Here is an 18,904-nt window from a genome sequence, read left to right as displayed (position 1 = left end):
GGCCACAAGTGGTCTTTAATAAGTACTAAGTGTAGTGCTCAATGAAAATGCTTTCCTGACCATTTCAAAGTTTAGGACAATACTCTGTGTTGGGACAGGGAATGGAAACCCAAACTGCCTACCCAGGAAGGGGAGTGGAGAGCGAGAGAGCCCAAGACTAATGCTTGGGAATCAGGAATCCCAAGGAGGAAAGCCACCCACACTCAGAGTGCAAGGGAGAGAAAAGGTCCCCATCTTACCGACTTCTCCCATTACCCGTAAGCCCTCCTGATAGTTAGGGCCACCTCTTCGGACAAAGATTGTGACTTCATGCTCCTTCAGGGGGCCTTGGTAATCTCGAATTGCTCTCACAATGCCCTGGAAGCCCAAAGGACAACAGAGGCATATGACTAAATAGAAGGTAGCCACAAATCAATGATTTATAACCATGAGAAACAAACAGACCAGGTGTATGTGACCAGGTCTGCTCCTCAGGAAGCATGGGACTACACACAACACCCAAAGGCCTGTGACATGATCACTAACACCAATGAGTTGGGAACATGGGGTACCAGGGATTGACACCCCTTAATGTCATGGCGCTCCAGGCCTCTACCGTCCCCAAGGCCTTGCTGGTTTCTCTCTTGTCCCATCTACAGTCATTAGTGCCTCTTACTACAACTTCTTTTGGTGGGGATATCTATGTTGGGCCCTATGCAAGGGTTCTCAGAGGTACTAAGACATAGACAGTGTCCTATGAAAGCTTCTTAAGTGATGTGTGGGAACAGTTTTTTTTACAGTTTTTTTTTTTTTTGAGACAAAGTCTTGCTCTGTCGGCCAGAGTGCAGTGGTGCAAGCTCAGCTCACTGCAACCTCCACCTCCTGGGCTCAAGCGATCCTCCTGCCTCAACCCACTAATATTTTTTAAGTTTTAGTAGAGATGAGGTCTCATTATGTTGCCCAGCCTGGTCTTAAACTTCTGAGCTCAAGTGATCCTCCTGTCTGAGCCTCTCAGAGTGCTAGAATTATAGTTATGAGCCACCACACCCAGCCCCTCATTTGAGATGAGATCTCAGACTTTCAAGTTTGACACTTACCTAGTCATTATTCTCAAAACTTACATGGATCCACCAGATGTGGCACACTCTTTTGAATACCCTCACTGAACATCTGTTAGTATGGAATATTAATAAACAGCCTCCTTAGGTGGCTATCTTCAAGGGGATGACTCTTGAGACATGTTAGCCCTATCGTCCTTTTTGACAGCAGTCCCATGTACTTTAAAGCATGTACACACACATTCCTGATCTGTGAACAGGCACCTAGGCTGAGAAGACCCCGGAAGGATGAGAGGAGTCCCGGGTCATCAAAGCACTTTCTTCATTCTGATCTTTTGGAGAAGGTGCTCATGACTAAGAGATGTAGAGATGCAGAGAACCCAGAGTCTTGTAAGAGTGCTAAAAGTAAGTAGGATCGCTTGGGCACAGTGGCTCACACCTGTAACCCCAGCACTTTGGGAGGCCAAGATGGGCAGATCACCTGAGTTCAGGAGTTCAAGATCAGGCTAACCAACATGGAGACACCCCATCTCCACTAAAAATACAAAATAAGCCAGGAGTGGTGGCAGATGCCTGAAACCCCAGCTACTCAAGAGGCTGAGGCTGGAGAACCACTTGAACCTGGGAGGCAGAGGTTGCAGTGAGCCGAGATCATGCCATTGCACTCTAACTTGGATGACAAGAGCGAAACGCCATCTCAAAAAATAAAAAAGAAAGAAAGAAAGGAGGATCAACTGAGTTAGTGCTCCAAAGCATTGATCCTGAGAAGGAGGAAAGCAGAAATTTGCCTCTCATGCCTCAGGTGGGAGAGTTATGGACTAGCGTGGCAGCTGCTTGCCCAGACACACAGCTTCAGATGCACAGGTACTGTCCCAATGTTTTCTCCACCCCCATAAGAGATCCTGGGACAAAAGCCCCCCTACCTGACCTGGGTAACTCATGGTAACTTGGCTCTGGCTCAAACTCCACTTTCTTTTTTTTTTGAAATGGAGTTTCACTCTTGTTGCCCAGGTTGGAGTGCAATGGCGTGATCTAGGCTCACCCTAACCTCTGCCTCCCAGGTTCAAGTGATTCTCCTGCCTCAGCCTCCCAAGTGGCTGGGATTACAAGCGTGTGCCACCACACCTGGTTAATTTTTGTATTTTTAGTTGAGATGGGGTTTCACCATGTTGGTCAGGCTGGTCTCGAACTTCTGACCTCGGGTGATCCACCTGCCTCAGCCTCCCAAAGTGTTGGAATTATAGGCATGAGCCACTGCACCCAACCTCAAACTCTGCCTTCAAGTCCCCTTCCCTGCTTTCCCCAAACCCAATTTTCCCAGAAACTGCACCACTGCTGTAGCTGTTACCTTGAACGTGGCAGCCACATTGGTGAAGTTTGCGATGCTGCCTCCGATAATGAGTATCTTGCCTGGATTTAGAGTAAGAGAGAAATCAAAAACACAGTTACAGAGGTAGACCTGAGCATCTTTCCAAAAATCCAACTGAGGAAGTTCTTGCTCCTCTGAATGAGGGTCCCCCATCTGCTAGGAGGTACTGGGGAGTGAGCAGGACAGTCTCTCCAGACATTCCACTTTATCAGCTCAACTCTCATTACCTATGCCACTGGACAGTGGTCAGAACAAACCCACAGGAGTGCTACATAACTCCTAACCGACAACCAAAAATCCATGGAGGGAATCTCTCTCTCTCTCTGGCTCCAGGGAAGAGGAACTGGTATGCAGAGCCCCAAAACACTGGACAGGTGGTAAAGGGGTGTTGAGAATCACACAGGCCAGGTAATATAAGAGAGTCACTGAATTTACTGCAATCAGAGTTTATCACAATCAGATAAACTGAGTTTACTACAATCGGAGCAGGAGCATGCCACAGCCACCTCCTCCCTGCACTTGTGTGCAGGGCTTTATCACACATTGCTTCTTACCCTCAGTCCCTTCCCATGGACAGACGTGAACCCTGCCCTCTGTGCAGTCAGAGAAACCAAGAGCCAAAAATTCAATCATTAGCCTCAAGTTGCAAAGAACCAGGACAACACATAGCCTTGGTGACTCCTCAGACGAAGCTGTCCCATTGCAGCACACTGGGCTGTCCTGGGGGAGTGAGGGCAGGTGTGTGTGTGTGTGTGTGTGTGTGTGTGTGTGCGCGCGCGCGCACGCGCATCTTACCATCTGGGTGCTTCTCTCGGGTCATGAGGGAGAGGATCGTCTTGGCATAGTCATAGGTCTGCTGCTCGCTGGGGGCGCCTGAGTACTCCCCATAGTTTGCCAGCTCGTTGACACCCCCTAGATCACAGATGGTATCACTGCCAAGGAGACACAGAAGTCAGTGACGGCTCTCAGACTTGGGGCAGGGGGTGGCAGCCTGGGGCCTGGGAGGACACACAGATCCCTCAGAACACTGGAGACAGCCTGTGGAACTGGCCTCTTGGACTTCCAGCACTCAGCTCCCATGTGAGTCTGCAGGTTGGTGGTGCTACATCAGACTCTTCTGGGCAGTATACTCTGCCTGCCCCAGGGCACTGGGGAGCCCCGGACAGACAATGGCAGGTAAAATGAATAATGAGCACCTCCCTAACACAACGACAAGAAAAATCACACCCTGCAGGAGTCCCTGACAGGGCCCAAGAGAAGGTGTGATGCGGTCAGAGGAAAGAGTGCCAGCCACTCACAGAAGGGAATGGCAGATCACACATCTAGAAACGAGCAGGAGTCTACCATGCTTGAAGGGAAGACTGCTAATTATTGTAAAGGGTGTAGAATATGATCCTAACATTTCTATAAAGCAAAGAATGTAAATATTTACATATGCTTGACAGGACATACAGTAGTTTGCTAACTGCGGTGACCTGGTCAGGAAGAGGATAGGGAAATGGCCAGGCAACTTTCACTTTCTAGTTCATTTTCTCTATTTGCTCTACCTCTGCATGGAGCACATAATTATCAGAATTAAAACTCATAAAACAGCTTCATTTTGACACAAACGAGAAGGTTACAGAAGACACCGCGTGCAAACCTCGCCAAAGTCCCTCAAAGCCCTCTAGGATGCCACTGCTTTCCTCTGCCCCAATTCCCACACAATGGGAATCTGTAGCAGGACCCCACCCACCCAGGTCACACACAAGTGGATGCTGGTTAGACCAGGCTGGCATCCCTTCAGCAGCCCCCTTCAGTCACCTGTAAACGACAGAGGCACCACCCCCGGCCACCATGGTCCAGATCCTCCCCTTGGGGTTCAGCAAGGTCAGCTTCAGGCTCGCCCCACTTTTGGCATCTAGGTCTGCAATGTAGGCTTCCTGGGGACCAAACAGCAACAGATAGGCCCTTTGGGGGGTGCCCCCTTTACCAGGTCCCAGATCCTAGGACCCCTCCCTGCATTCCCAGGAGGCACATGAAGAGGCCATTAGTCACCTTAATGGGGTGGGAAGAAGGGGCTGTGCAGGGCCCCACATGCCTTGAAGACACTTCATGGTGTCCATAAGTATCAAAACCACCCATACCTCCGTCACTGCCCAGGGACAAACTTCCCAAATCCCTTCTCTGACATCAAGTCCTTGGCCCGCTGCCTAAACTGAGACTCACCATGTCCCTCTGCTTGACCATGCCCTTACCCCAGCATCTGCCTGCCCAGCCCATCACATGCCACCCCCAGTCTCCCCAGGACAGACCATCTCCCAGCCCAGCCTCTTCCCTGAGCCTGGGGTACTTCCCAGAAAACCTGACCCTGCTGTGACGACTCATCAGAGGACAGGGTGGGAAGGAACAATTAAAATTCTCAGTGAGCAGCTGAGAGAAGGACCTTCCAACAGGATTAGGGGGAGCCACTTGCAATCATGGAGAGGCAACAAATCAAGTGAAAAGCTGAGGGAGGCTGATTGAGAGAGAAGTCTAAAAGGATTTCTGGCTGGGATTCAGAGGCTTGGCTCACTCCCACCCGCTACCCCACTGGGGTTTTAAGAAAATTAAATGCTTCTCAGTCTTCTTTTCCCTGCCAAATAAACAGCTCATGAAGGGGGGCCAAATGCACACCAGAGATGAGTCACCTTCCCCTGTCCTCCCCCTAGTCCCCATCTCTTCTCTAAACCAGCCTTACCTCTGGATATGCTTCCCGTCCAAAGGGGGGAGGGAAGTCAATGTCGCCCCATTTCACTTTGCAGATGTAGTCGGCAGTGGCGTCCACCTTGGCCGCCAAGTCAAGGACATAGACTCCATCTTTGGTCACCACTTCAAGAGGAGTGGAGGCAATCATCAGACACCCACCAACCTCCAACCCCTCCACAAATGCCACTCCCACAGTGACCCATTCAGGCGTCAGAACTCTCTAAACTCAATAAGAAACCAGAGTGGCCCTTATTGGAGACAAAGCATTTCCCCATGAAAGGCAAAACAAATATAAGACCATTCCCCTCTCCCTGACCTACAGGTAATGGGACACGGAGATCTGTATTAGTTACCATGGCAATTTTCAAACATCTTTCCAAAATGCTACACTTCCTAAGTATCTAACCATGTGCAAACCCATGGTCTGGCCACTAAAAAGTGTTTTAAGGTACATGTTGCTTACAGAAGACCACTTCCCCTGCCCCCTGTATGCATATCGTGTCTCCCAGGGGGAAGCCTCAGCGTCAGGTGGAACGGGAGCCACTGGGGATACTGGGCCCCCACACCACCCTGGTTAACAGGATTCGTTTATATCACCTCACTGGACATCCATCTTCCTCCTCCCCGGGACCATTTAGCTAATGAAGTTAGCACAAGGCCATCTGGTCCATTAGAGGGGCTGGATCGTCAGCTGGAATGATTTGATTTCTCACCTTCTTGGACTTTGCCCTGAGAAAGCCTGGCCAGAGCCAGCCCATGCCACTCTCCCCTCAATACCACCTGCTTCCTTCACAACCCAAGAGGCTGAGACCAAGCTCTTCCCAGAATCAAGGGTCAATGATTGACCAACTCCCACAGGGGGAGGCAAGCGTGGGGCCTCTGAGTGCCCTGGGAGGAAAGAAGGGCCAGAGAGTGAGAGCAGTGCAGAGGCGGCTGACCTCCTGCTGTCAGCACAGCCTGACCTGGTGGGAGCAGCAGCAGCAGCATACAGTCAGATCAAAACCAGGACTTCTGGCCAGGCAGGGCGGCTCATGCCTGTAATCCCAACACCTGTAATCCTTTGAGGGGGCAGATTACCTGAGGTTGGGAGTTCAAGCCCAGCCTGGCTAACATGGCGAAACTCTGTCTCTACTAAAATTACAAATATTAGCCAGGCATGATGGCGGATACCTGTAAATCCCAGCTACTGGGAGGTTGAGGCAGAAAAATTGCTTGAGCTCAGGAGGTGGAGGTTGCAGTAGTGAGCCAAAACTGCACCACTGTACTCTAGCCTGGACGACAGGGTAAGATTCTGTCTCAAAAAAAAAAAAAAAAAAAAACCACCAAGACTTCCCCACCTCAGAGCAAGTTAAAACCAAAGAGAGATGTTGGAGTTGACTGAGAGAAAAATGACAGTCTTCTGAGAGCTCAGAAACAGGGACTGGCACTAAACAAGTGTGGGGGGCCCTCTGCCTGTGCACCCCTATCTTGTGTTGTCCTCTGGCCAGTGAGAGTCTGTTTCTCTGAATGTCAAGGCCAGGGTTGCCACAGGCACTGGGCCTCTTGCCCCCTCCCACCCCAGCAGAGCCAGTTACCAAGGGGATTGATCTCGAGGTAGGTGAAGTACAGGTCCTCGTAGAAATTGAAGAGGCCGGAGATAAAACTGGCCAGAATTCTAGAAGTGGGAGGGAGACAGGGACAGTTGATCCATCAGGGAGCAGCTCGGTAGCACCCCAGGCACCCCGAAGCAATCTCTCACTGCCACTGACAGCTCCATTTCCCGACACACACCCTGCCAGCCCTTCCACCTCCTCTGCAACCCCTGCTCCCTGGACATCACTCTTTAGCCACTGAGGCGGAAAGCAGCTGTCAGACAAGAAGCTGGAGGCGGAGGCGCCAGACAGACAGGAGCAAGGAGGTGAGGGACACTGGTGGCATATTTCAGTCTGGTTCCAAGGCAGTCCCCACCCTACACCCAGCTGTCTTCCTCAGGTCAAGGCTGTGCCTACCGCCTGCTCCCAGCGAGGAGACCACTCTGCTCTCCCTGGTCTGTGCCCAGGACCCATTAGTCTTCTCATCCCAACTACCACCTCCCCACCGTCCCTCTCACTCAACTCTTTCTTGTCTTCAGGGGCGTGGACCAACAGGTGTTTTTTGATGTCCTCAGGATTCAGTTTCTCATCCACACCAACAAGCAGCTTCTGGGCCTTGGCATCCACATCACCCACGTCCACACCTCCCTCATGGTGGAACAGGACGTAGTCCCCTTCTCGGGTGGCATAGATGCAGACGTAGAATTCCTCCGCCTTGCAGGTAAAGAGAGAAGGTGGTGGGACTGGGGTTGGGGAGTGAGGTTGGTGGCAGTGCTGAACTGGGGAAGACAGGGGTTCTACCAAGTACTAGGAGAGGAAACCAACCCCTATGGTCTTGCTTTCTAAAACTCAGTAAAAAAACATTCACCTAGAGATTTGTGCACCATCTCTTCCCTGAGGACAAGGAGAAGAAGCCACTACTCCACTGGCTAACTGTCCAGACTGAATCAGTGTGAGCCCAACTGAGGGATGGGTCCTGCCTGGAGTCTTTCTCATCCCTACACTGGGAAGTCCCCTTTGTTACTAGTCCTAACTCCTCCCTGCTGCAGACCAAGCCCTTTCCTCCCCCTCTGGACTCCTGATTCCACAGCACCTTCAGATCCGCAGTGCAGCTTCAGAGACCCTGGTCCCTCTGACTTTCCTCATCAGCGTGACTTCTTTCATGTTACACTAGACAAATCCAAAGTTCCAGGAGGGAGAGACCCAGTCTGGAGCCACCTCATACATACCTGACTGTGGGGGACGAAGGGCTCGATTAAAAAGTTCTTGAGGAAGCCTGTGGCCTTGCCAACCTACAGAAAAATTGAGGGAGATGAAACTCAGAGGGATGGCATGTCTTTCCATCAGGGCAGAAGAAGGGATTGCCCAGGGGTGGTGCTCAAGCACTCCCACCACCACATCCAGCATAGAGAGAATTTTACAGAAAAAATGGGGTCAGCAATCCCTAAGCTCAGTAAGTCCTCATGAGATGCCCTTTCACCCCTTGCTCTGGTGCAAGCTGTGCCTTAACACGCGCCGACCTTGCCCACTCCTGGACCCCTCTGGATGTTGACATAGGACCCGCCCAAGTGAAAGGGCTCCGACAAGTCAAGGCTATGCCAGAGCTTCTCGGGAAGGGGAACTGGGTAGGAGGGAGCTGACCATTCCACTTCATCAGCCTTGAGGTAGGCACGGTGACTCAGCCTCAGGACATGAGTCCAAGAGTGGGGCTTAATCAGGGAAACTTCTCCACACAGACCCTCTTGGCTGAGGACCACATGCCTGCAGAGCTAATCAGCTGGAGTGATTCCCTGGGGGTGGCCACAGCCCTCATCCCAGTAAGTTCCAAACCCCCCGCCCATTCTGTGCGTCACTGCTGAGTCAGGGACCAGACAGCAATCCATCAGAGGTAATGAGCCGCTCCTGCTGGCCCAGTACTGCTGCCAGCTCTGATGTCTGACGTCCCCCACCTTCCCCGCCCAGAGGCCAGCAAAGGAAGCAGGACGTGCTCCCTGGGGACATACTCAGCATCCCTCCCTCCAATCCCACCATCCTCTCTCCAAAGGCCTGGGAACTCAAGGGTCAGGTTGCCTCAGGCCTGAGTCCACGTGCAACTTCAAGGATCTCTTTTTACCAATGAGGGCCAGAAACTGAAATTAACATTAAGGGCTGCTCTGAAGAAGGCCAAAGAGGGAGGAAGACACCTTCATCACCACCTTCACTGCTATTCCCGAGGCAGCTAAGGAAGAAAACAGCTCATCCTGGTGCAGCTTCACCCAGAGGAGCACCAGGCCCTTCAGAACCACGTGCACAGAGTCAGGTGTGGACAGCACATTCTTCCCAAGCTAGGACAGGTCTCAGCCCCACTCCCTCCCTCAGTCCTCCAGCTCCCTTGGGAATTGAGAAGAAAAAACGCAATTTTATTTCGAGGTATCTCTTAGCCTTCCTAAACCATGTTTCACTTTAACTTTCTCATCTATATAGTTGAAATTCATCACCAAGCTGGGAGAAGTCAATAACTGAATTTGGGCTTCGTGGCACATGTCTGTAGTCCCAGCTACATGGGAGGCTAAGGCAGGAGGATTATCTGAGGCCAGGAATTTGAGACCACCCTGGGTAACATGAGAGACCCCATATCTACAAAAAAATTTTTTTAAAGCAGCCTGGCATGGTGGCATGCACCTATAGTCCCAGCTACTCAAGAAGCTGAGGTGAGAGGATAACCTGAAGCTGGGAAGTGGAGGCTGTAGTGAGACATGAATGTGCCACTGCACTCCAGCCTTGAGTTGACAGTGTGAGACCCTGTCTTTAAAAAATAAAGTAGGCCAGGCACAGTGGCTCACACCTGTAATCCCAGCACTTTGGGAGGCCGAAGTGGATCACCTGAGATCAGGAGTTCAAGACCAGCCTGACCAACATGGAGAAACTCCATCTACTAAAAAAATATAAAATTCGCTGGGTGTGGTGGCGCATGCCCGTAATCCCAGCTACTCAGGAGGCTGAAGCAGGAGAAACACTTGAACCTGAGAGGTGGAGGTTGCGGTGGGTGGAGATCCCACCACTGCACTCTAGCCTGGGCAATAAGAGCGCAACTCTATCTCAAAAAATAAATAAGTAGGCTGGGCGCGGTGGCTCACGCCTGTAATCCTAGTACTTTGGGAGGCTGGGGTGGGTGGATCATCTGAGGTCAGAAGTTCAAGACCAGCCTGGCCTTCATGGTGAAACCCCATCTTTATATAAAAAAAATAAAAGAAGAGAAAATAAATAAATAAATATAAAATAAAGTAAAAACCAAAACATGAAAAGGTCCAGCATGATTGCTCATGTCTATAATCTCAGAACTTTAGGAGGCCAAGGCAAGACGATTGCTTGAGCCCAGGAGTTCAACACCAGCCCAGGCAACATAACAAAATCACACCTCTACTAAAAATTTCTTTTAAGTGGCCTGGCACGGTGGCTCAAGACTATAATCCCAGCACTTTGGGAGGCTGAGGCAGGTGGATCACCTGAGGTCAGAAGTTTGAAACCAGCCTGGCAAACGTGGAGAAATATATATATAAAATTAGCTGGGTATGTTGGTACATGCCTGTAATCCCAGCTACTCAGGAGGCTGAGGCTGGAGAATCATTTGAACCTGAGACGCAGAGGTTGCAGTGAGATGAGATTGTGCTATTGCACTCCAACCTGGGCTGCAAAAGCAAAACTCCCTCTCAAAAAAAAAAGCAGTGGAGGGCCTCAGAGCCTCATCTCCACAATCACTGTTAAAGGATCAGACCATTTCCATCTGGCTCTTGAATTATATTGGAGTTTCCTCTATAGCACATCTTGCCCAAACCAATAAAACAAAGAAGTTTGGATGTCCTGATGAGGGAGCTGGGCATGGGCACCAAGACTGGCCCTGCTGCTGGTGGCCACCTGAGTGGGTCAGTGCCACAGGACTCCTGACTTCCCTGGGCTGCAATGGGACTGGCTTGCATAGAACTGCTGACCTGGAGGTGACCATATTTGCTTGTGTTACCATGCATGTCCACCCTGACCCCATACCCACTCACTGTGGCTTCCTGTCCCAGCCGTGGCTTTAGCCAGGACTTGACCCCATCCAGAGTGAGGTTGACCCCAACTAGGCCAAGTTTTCCACGACGTTTGATCAGCTGGTCTGGCTTGACTACAAGGTTCTGGAATGAGAGGGGTTTGTATTTAGAGGGAGGAAGAATTAGATAAATGGTAGTAGTTTGGGGACCCAAAGTAGAGGACAGCAGGGACTGACTTCCCATTAACTCTGCTCCAAAGCCAGCCCCATCCATCCTTCAGGGTCAATTCCTGGAGGCTTCTCCCACCTACCCTAGCCAATATCTTTCTTTTGAGAACCAACTATCTACAGCCATTCGTGCCCAAATGAAGCCTGGCACAGAGCAGGTGCTCAGCAAATACCTGCTACGTGAATAAGTGATTCCCTACCCTCCCTATGTAATAGATTAGCATCTTCCTTCAATGGTAAGCCCCTCAGAATATGGCCCAGAACATGTGTTCCAAAGAGGAGAACAGAGAGACACAGGCTTGGGGCAGGAAGGAGCCTTAGAGGTCCTCTGGTCAACGCCATCCCTGTGCTTGAACCCTACCTACAAAAGGCCCAACAAGTAGCCTGTAACCACTGCTCATACATTTCCAGGGCCAGGAAACTCCCTCCGTCCCTTTGCGGTTAAGCTGCCTCCTAGTGGGAGGATACCCCACCACTGGTCCTAGGCCTGCTCTCCGGGCCCTGCCAAAAAAATCTAAGTGCTTCCCAACAATGGCCCTGCAGAGATCTCAAGAATGGAGTCTATTCCAAGCTGACCCTCCAGAGTCAGGGCCCTTCTTCACAAAGTACAAAGTGACACTTCCTAATTGCCTTGATACACTCCTGATATACTCCACCTGGGGGAAGAGAGAGCACACACCTACTTTTAACTGAGCATCTACCATGTGCCAGGCAGCGAGCATGCAAAATGCTTTCCGGACTTTTTTGCTAATTCTTAGAGCTAAGAGTCAGTATTATCCCATTGGAGAGACGGGGAATCTAAATCTCAAAGACGGGAAATGGTTTGCCCCAGGCCACATGGTTAATAAATACAGCTGTGGTTTAGGCACCAGTTTGTCCAGTTTCAAGCCCATGGCAGGGTATACCAGGCTGGGTTACCTCAACATGCAGGGCTCAGCATGAAGATAAACCCTGCTCAGCCCATGGCAACGCTGCTCGCTGCTGCTGCTGGCGGGCTCCAACCCTTGTGACCCCCCTCGGCGTCTCCAACAAACCAACAGCTTTCTCTTCCTCAGACCCTGGGCCTGGAAGAACAGCCCAGAGTGGAGGCAGGGCTCACCTGGCTGAGCAGCCAGGGGTGGTCCTGCAGCAGGCGGGCCCAGTCTGTGTCAGGAGTGACCCGAGCATACTTGAACCGATTCTGGATGGCTGAGGTGGTGCAGATGAACTTGTAAAGCAGTTCTTTGCCTGTCTGCTCCGAAATTGCCTTGGCCGACATGGCTGCAGAGGGTCCTGCTCTACCTGTCTGGGAGAGAGGAGCTGGTCAGAAGGGGCAGGCATGCAGAGGCGCTACCTTCCCCAGCAGGGCAGACCCACTCCCAGTTGCCCCAGACAAGAAAACCAGGCTTTTCTCAAGAGGAAGGAAAAAATGCTGCCCAGCAGGAGGAGTGGAAGAGAGATTTCAAGCAGCACTTCTGCCAGCAGAGGAAGACAATCCCGAGACAGTGGGTGAGGGAGGCTAAAGAAAAACAAAGGTGCCATTTGCCCTGGGACTCTTGCCTCACCCTGCCCCATTCCCTCTAGGCAAACTAGCTAACCCACAACCAGACTCATCCTGAAGCAAAAGGCAGCTGGCTGGGAAGCCAGGAATACCAGTGCTTTGACCCAAATCTGAGTGCTGGTTCCATCAAGGTGGGCACAGAGACACTGAACACCCTTTTGTTCTCTGACCAGTGCAGAGTACAACTGAAATTGCAGCCTTTTTCTCCCTACAGATTTCATCTGCCCTGCACCCAGATTTACCCCTACACACACCCTTACACACCACCAGGCCACTGGCCAAGCCAGCAAGTTTACTTAGCCTTAAGCAGGGTCACACCCTCAGCTCCTGGTTAGGAGGGGAGTAGGGGAGGGGGAGGGTCATCGCAAAGCTCTTTTCTCCCAGACACTGACCTCCTACCCCTAGTATGAAGCAGACACAGAGCAGGGAAACTGACCTTTAGTACATCCCACCCGCTCCACTGAGTCATCCAGCTGCTAAATTAGACCAGAACTCACTAAGCAAAACAGGCCTCTCTGGGGACCACCCTGTACCGGTTACTTCTAACTGAGCCAGAGTAGGAGGAAGAGGAGGAAGAGGCAGAAATCATCCTCCATCACATGTTTAAGGAAACTCATCTTGGAGTTTGAGGCTACAGTGAGCTATGATTGCACCACTGCACTCTAGCCTGGGTGTCAGAGCAAGACCCTGTGTCTAAAAAAAGGTAAAAAGAAACTCATCTCATATGAGCTCTGGGAGGTACGCTGAGATTTACAACCCCATGTCTTAGATGGGGAATGAAAGCTCAGCGGGGTTAGGATAACTTGCCCAAGAAGCCCACCTAATAATAAGCAAGGTTGTGACCTGAGTCTCGAACCCAAACCCTAATACACCTAGGTCCCCAGAAAAATCCACACCAGCCCAAGAAAAGACCATTTTTCCAAGAACCAGGCCCATGTGTCCTTTTCACTTCAAAGAGTTCATGATGAGAATTTCATCATCCCCCACTCCCCACCACTCTGTCCTGAGACACCCCATTCTCCTGCAGGTAACTCAAGGAGTGAGCTGGGATGGGGAATGTGGGAGGCGGAAATGGAGGAGGCCAAGAGTTTGGCTGGATCAGGAAGTCACTCCAGTCTCCCCCGCCAAGGCCCAGAGCAAAGCTATTAAATTTGCTAGGGGAGAAAAAAGTCCAGTACATATAAAGGAAGGGAGAGTGAAGGAACCGGCTGGTTTACACATGACGGAAGCTCAGAGAAGTCCAACATTCCAGGGGCCACTCTGCAACCCCCTCCCAATTGGCCAGGCTGGTAGGGCTCCGGGTTCTAATCCTAGCTTGGCTGGTAAGCCTCCCAGCTAGTATCCAGCATGGCACACACAATGGGCGTATTCAGCCCAGGTGTCCGCCTAAAGCAGGGTAGCTGGGAAGGGGCTCAGAGGAGATGTTCCCTTTTCTGGCCTTCCCCTGGAATGACTTGAGATTCCTTCTCAATATGAGTTTCCAGAGAGGCCCGACCAGCCCCACTGCCCCACAGTCCTCCACCTCCCACCCACTGTTCCATTTCCCAATCTTCTTGACTCAGACCAGAAAAACTGGTCCTGAAATTAAATGGGTACACCCCCCAACCCCATCCCAAACAGAGTGCAGCCCAGGGCAGATAAAGGCACACTCAGAGAGGAGTGGGCATGGCTGATGAGCCTCAGCAATTCAGACTCCTTCCACAACTCCATGAGAAAGGAAGTCCCTCCACTTACACCTTTCTAGAAGTCTGACACTTCCAGTAAAACAGTCCCCTGAACCTGGCACCTCCAAAACAGACACAAGATCCAACTTTGGAAAATGGACCCCTGCAGCTGAGAAATCACAATTTTCTTGAGACTCAGATCATATTTCAGGTCCAAGAGTCCATCTCCACAGGGTCTGACAAAGGATAAAAAGCAAGATTTGGCCCGGTGCGGTGGCTCACGCCTATAATCCCAGCACTTTGAGAGGCCAAGGCAGGTGGATCACGAGGTCAACAGATCGAGACCATCCTGGTCAACATGGTGAAACCCCGTCTCGACTAAAAATTCAAAAAATTAGCTGGGCATGGTGGTGCGTGCCTGTAATCCCAGCTACTCAGGAGGCTGAGGCAGGAGAATTGCCTGAACCCAGGAGGCGGAGGTTGCGGTGAGCCGCACCATTGCACTCCAGCCTGGGCAACAAAAGCGAAACTCCAGCTCAAAAAAAAAAAGGGGCCTCTGCACATTCACCAATACAGAGAAGGCACCTGGCTCATAAACCCAGGGAGTGGACTCAGTAAAGATAAATTGCAACTTTAATGGTTCAGTAAGGTCTTAAAGTCTCTCTAAGGCAGTGGCTCTTAACCTCTTTGAGGTCTCAGACTCTTCTGAGACTGAAGAAAACCCCTGAAAAATGTACACATATCCAACTGCGCACAACGTTTCAAGGGGCTCACCTGTGACTACTGATGGCCCACAGACTGACCACCAGTTAAGAACACTTGATTGGCCACCTATAATCCCAGCCCTTTGGGAGGCCAAGGAGGGCGGATTACCTGAGGTCAGGAGTTCAAGACCAGTCTGGCCAACATGGTGAAACTCTGTCTCTATTTAAAATACAAAAATTATTGGCAGGGCATGGTGGCTCATGCCTGTCATCCCAGCACTTTGGGAGGCCAAGGCGGGTGGGATCACGATGACATCAGGAGATCGAGACCAGCCTGGCCAACATGGTGAAACCCCATCTTTACTAAAAATACAAAAATTAGCCAACGTAATGGCACGTGCCTATAATCCCAGCTACTTGGGAGGCTGAGGCATGAGAATCGCTTCAACCTGGGAGTCAAAGATTGCAGTGAGTCGAGATCCCGTCACTGCACTCCAGCCTGGTGACAGAGTGACAGAGCACTCCATCACAAAAAAAAAAAAAAAAATTAGCCAGGTGTGGTGGTGGGTGTCTGTAATCCCAGCTACTTGGGAGACTGAGACAGAAGAATCCCTTGAATCTGGAAGGCCAAGGTTGTAGTGAGCCAAGATCATGCCACTGTACTCCAGCCCAGCCAACAGAGTGAGACTCCACCTCAAAAAAAAAAGAACATTTGCTCTAGTGGAATGGGCAAATACCTACAAATACCTGTCTGGGTTTGGGACCTCTCCCCTCAAAGTCTTAGTCTGCATCCCCAGTAGCTGAATGTGCTGTCAAATTCGTGATAGATGGTTGGGCTGAGCTTGGACTCCAGGAACTGTTACTTGGTAACAGGTAATCTGTAAACCATTAGGGGAAGTCATGCCCAGGAACCTGAAAACACACACATATACACATTCCCTGAGGGACAGACCTTATGAGCCGAATGGGGTCTTTTCTGCAGACAGGTGAGTGACCCAGGATTGAGTTCACTTTTAGCAGACACTGAAAGAAGCAGCCTACACAGAAAGCTGAATGAAAGAAGCCTGCTCCCCAGGACACACCCCTGGGACACAGCTAGTGGAAGGGCACTGGGGATGCTACTTAAGGTGCCTCTGGGAAAGACAAAAACACTCATTTGAAGGTTAGTATCTGCAGGACTGGAAATTATTTATTTTATTTTATTTTTTTTGAGACGGAGTTTCGCTCTTGTTACCCAGGCTGGAGTGCAATGGTGCGATCTCGGCTCACCGCAACCTCCGCCTCCTGGGTTCAAGCAGTTCTCCCGCCTCAGCCTCCTGAGTAGCGGATACAGGCACGCGCCACCATGCCCAGCTAATTTTTTGTATTTTTAGTAGAGACGGGGTTTCACCATGTCTCGATCTCTTGACCCTGTGATCCACCCGCCTTGGCCTCCCAAAGTGCTGGATTACAGGCTTGAGCCACCGCGCCCGGCGGAAATTATTATTATTTTACACAGAGCCTCACTCTGTCACCAGGCTGGAGTGCAGTGGCGTGATCTCAGCTCACTGCAACCTCCACCTCCCTGGTTCAAGTGATTCTCCTGCCTCAGCCTCCTGAGTAGCTGGGGTACAGGCTCGCACCACCACGACCAGCTGATTTTTGTATTTTTAGTAGAGACAGGGTTTCACCATGTTGGCCAGGATGGTTTTGATCTCTTGACCTCGTGATCCGCCTGGCCTGGCCTCCCAAAAGTGCTGGGATTACAGGCGTAAGCCACCGCGCCCAGCTGGGAATTATTATTTTTATTATTTGAGAGGACAGGCAATCTCTGGAGTAAGTTCTAGAGAGGCAGAATTCTGTGAGTGCCCCTTACTAAGGCAGGCATTAGTGTCAGAATGGGGATGGAGGCATCAGCTGCCCAGTGTCTGAGGGCTCTTCCCACTACCGCCCCCCCAGGCTGTTTAGGAAGGTTTCTAAGAGGTGAAAATCACCCCTCTGGGCAACTGGGACCTACCAGCTGTCCCTCACCCAATATTTTAGTTCAGCTGAGCCGGCTGGAAACACAAAGCAAACTTAAGGGTGGAGAGGAGTAGGCTAGCTGACCAAACCGTGCTGGGCACTTCTCCTATCATCCCTTCCAAAATCCTCTTCCCAGGAAGACCTCCTGGGACCCCGTAACGGCAGAACTTGGCACTGCACGGTATCTGCCAAGGTTGGAGAGGGCGGCAGGCACTGGGACTGGCCCATTGCCAGGCTCGACAGGAGGGCGGCGGCAGCATCCTCCAGCCCCTTGAGGACCTTGTCTCGGCCAGGCTCGGCGTCAGCTCAAGGATGGGGTGGCACCCCGACCATCTGTCGCTTGGGGGTTGGACTCGACGGCACTTCCAGTGCGAGAAGAGTCCTTGCTGAGGCCTCCGGCATCCTAGGGCAGCCTGGCCCTGCGTCGCCCGCTCCGGAGGCGCGCCCAGCTCATTCCCTCCACTTGGGCGTGGACCTCAATCCAGTCTCCACAGAACCAAGGGAAGGGCCTGAGCCCCGCCAGTGAGGGATCGGAGTGGGACCAGTCGCCACCGCGACTTCCCTTCCCGGCATCCGATGGGGGAACTCAGATGGGTCCAAAAGGCGGCCGAGGAGGCTCGATAGCTGTGCCCGTGCGGGGTGAGGCGCGCCAGGAGGGGGCCCATGCAATGTGGCAGAGGCAGGAAAAGCAAGGACAGCGGCAAGCCCCGCGCAAACTCCCAAGAACTGGAATGTGGGGGGGCGGGGGAGAGCGTCGACACGCGGCCACCAGCCGGGACCCCGGGCGAAGGCGAATCTAAAGCTAAGCCCCTCAAAACTTCCAAGCAGGTGCAGGGAGGGCGCGTGAGCACCGAGCCCGCGTCTAGGAAGGCGGTTCCGGGTTGGGGGAGGGAGGCAGGAAGCTCCTAGGGCGAGCGGGCTCCAGCCAGCGAAAACAGCGGCCCGCGCTCACCTCTCTGCGAAAGTCCGTGCGCGGCACTCGCTCCACAGTAATGACGAACACCACAAAATCCGGAGCGCTCCAGCCGCCGGTAGCTACCCGGGATCCGGCTTTTGTCCCGGCCCAGCCGGGCTTCTCCCCGCCCCCATCGGATCACAGCGAGAGCGGCCCCGCGATTGGTCACACGCGTTCCCTAGCCTGAGCGCCAGGGCTCCTCCCAATTCGCTGCCGCTGTGTCCCCGCCCCCCCGAGGGCGGGCCCCGGGACCTGCTGGGACTTGTAGTCCCGCTGGCCCGCCCACCGCCTCTTGGGAGCCGGCAGGGCCGGGCCGGGGCGGAGCCGAGGGCGGAGCCCCGGGTGGGCAGATGGGCCGGGCTAGGCTGGGAGGAGAACGCGCGGGCCTGGGGGTAGTGGCCTGATCGCTTGGGGGGCTGGACGGACTGCTACTCGGGGAGTTGGGGAATGGAGAGTGGGATGTTAGCCCAACTGGCTGTAGCGCAGCTTGGGGACCTGGAGTCCCCTTGCTCCCTCCCTTGGGAGAAACGGACAACTGCATCTGGACCGCATAGAACCTGATTGCTTAGACCATCTCTTTAAGCAGTCGTGGCTGGCAGGCCGCTTTCCATTAGCACGTGGCGCCTCTCCCCTCGCTGGAGTCTTCCTACCGGGCCAATGGGGCAAAGCTGAGCTGAGGTTAACAGTCTACTTCCCAGTGTGGGATAGGGCGGAGGCCACGGTAAGCAAGTGAGGCTACGAGGGTACCAGGCACAGCGCCGTCCATCCCACTCACCTGCTCGCCTCAGCATGGATCTGGGCGGAGCTGGGAATTCAAGGCGAGATTCCAGCGCCCGGCTGGAGCCATCTCTGACAGTCTCTTGCTCCTACCAACCTCAGGCTTAGACACTGGAATGAATGAACTGCTGCCTCCCGCTTCTCCATTACCTGAGACAGATCGTATTTTCCAAACCAAAAACTGGGACATCCAGTCTGTCAGGTGTTGGTGAACTTGTGGGGCAGAATACATGAAATCAGTCCTGGAAATCAGGACATGTATTTACTGTTCCAACATGCTGCAGCTTCCTTCCCTACCTGCACCCCAACTCTGTAGGTTCCG

General features: G+C 52.3%; 1 protein-coding gene across 4 annotated transcripts in view; it reads right to left on the bottom strand.

Annotated features, from left to right (window-relative positions):
- ACLY (ATP citrate lyase) overlaps window positions 1–17,877 on the bottom strand; it is a 50,679-nt gene extending 32,802 nt beyond the window's left edge. For 2 of the 4 annotated variants that reach the window (XM_008997583.5, XM_035300530.3), the window contains exons 1-11: window positions 17,803–17,877; window positions 12,041–12,226; window positions 10,736–10,858; window positions 7,934–7,996; window positions 7,228–7,418; window positions 6,708–6,787; window positions 5,126–5,256; window positions 4,210–4,328; window positions 3,202–3,338; window positions 2,386–2,447; window positions 240–357 (exon numbers count right to left, since the gene is read on the bottom strand). In XM_008997583.5, the coding sequence (XP_008995831.1) occupies window positions 240–357; window positions 2,386–2,447; window positions 3,202–3,338; window positions 4,210–4,328; window positions 5,126–5,256; window positions 6,708–6,787; window positions 7,228–7,418; window positions 7,934–7,996; window positions 10,736–10,858; window positions 12,041–12,199 (1,183 nt within the window). In that variant the 5' untranslated portion in view covers window positions 12,200–12,226; window positions 17,803–17,877. The remainder of the gene's footprint in view (window positions 1–239; window positions 358–2,385; window positions 2,448–3,201; window positions 3,339–4,209; window positions 4,329–5,125; window positions 5,257–6,707; window positions 6,788–7,227; window positions 7,419–7,933; window positions 7,997–10,735; window positions 10,859–12,040; window positions 12,227–17,802) is intronic. The other 2 variants (XM_008997582.5, XM_008997584.5) reach the window with 1 other exon arrangement.
- Between the last annotated feature and the right edge of the window lie 1,027 nt (window positions 17,878–18,904).

The sequence above is a fragment of the Callithrix jacchus genome, chromosome 5 (genome assembly GCF_049354715.1).
Source record: "Callithrix jacchus isolate 240 chromosome 5, calJac240_pri, whole genome shotgun sequence".
NCBI lineage: Eukaryota > Metazoa > Chordata > Mammalia > Primates > Cebidae > Callithrix > Callithrix jacchus.
The sequence above is the reverse complement of the archived record's forward strand: the minus strand, read 5'-3'. Positions and strand labels throughout refer to the sequence as shown.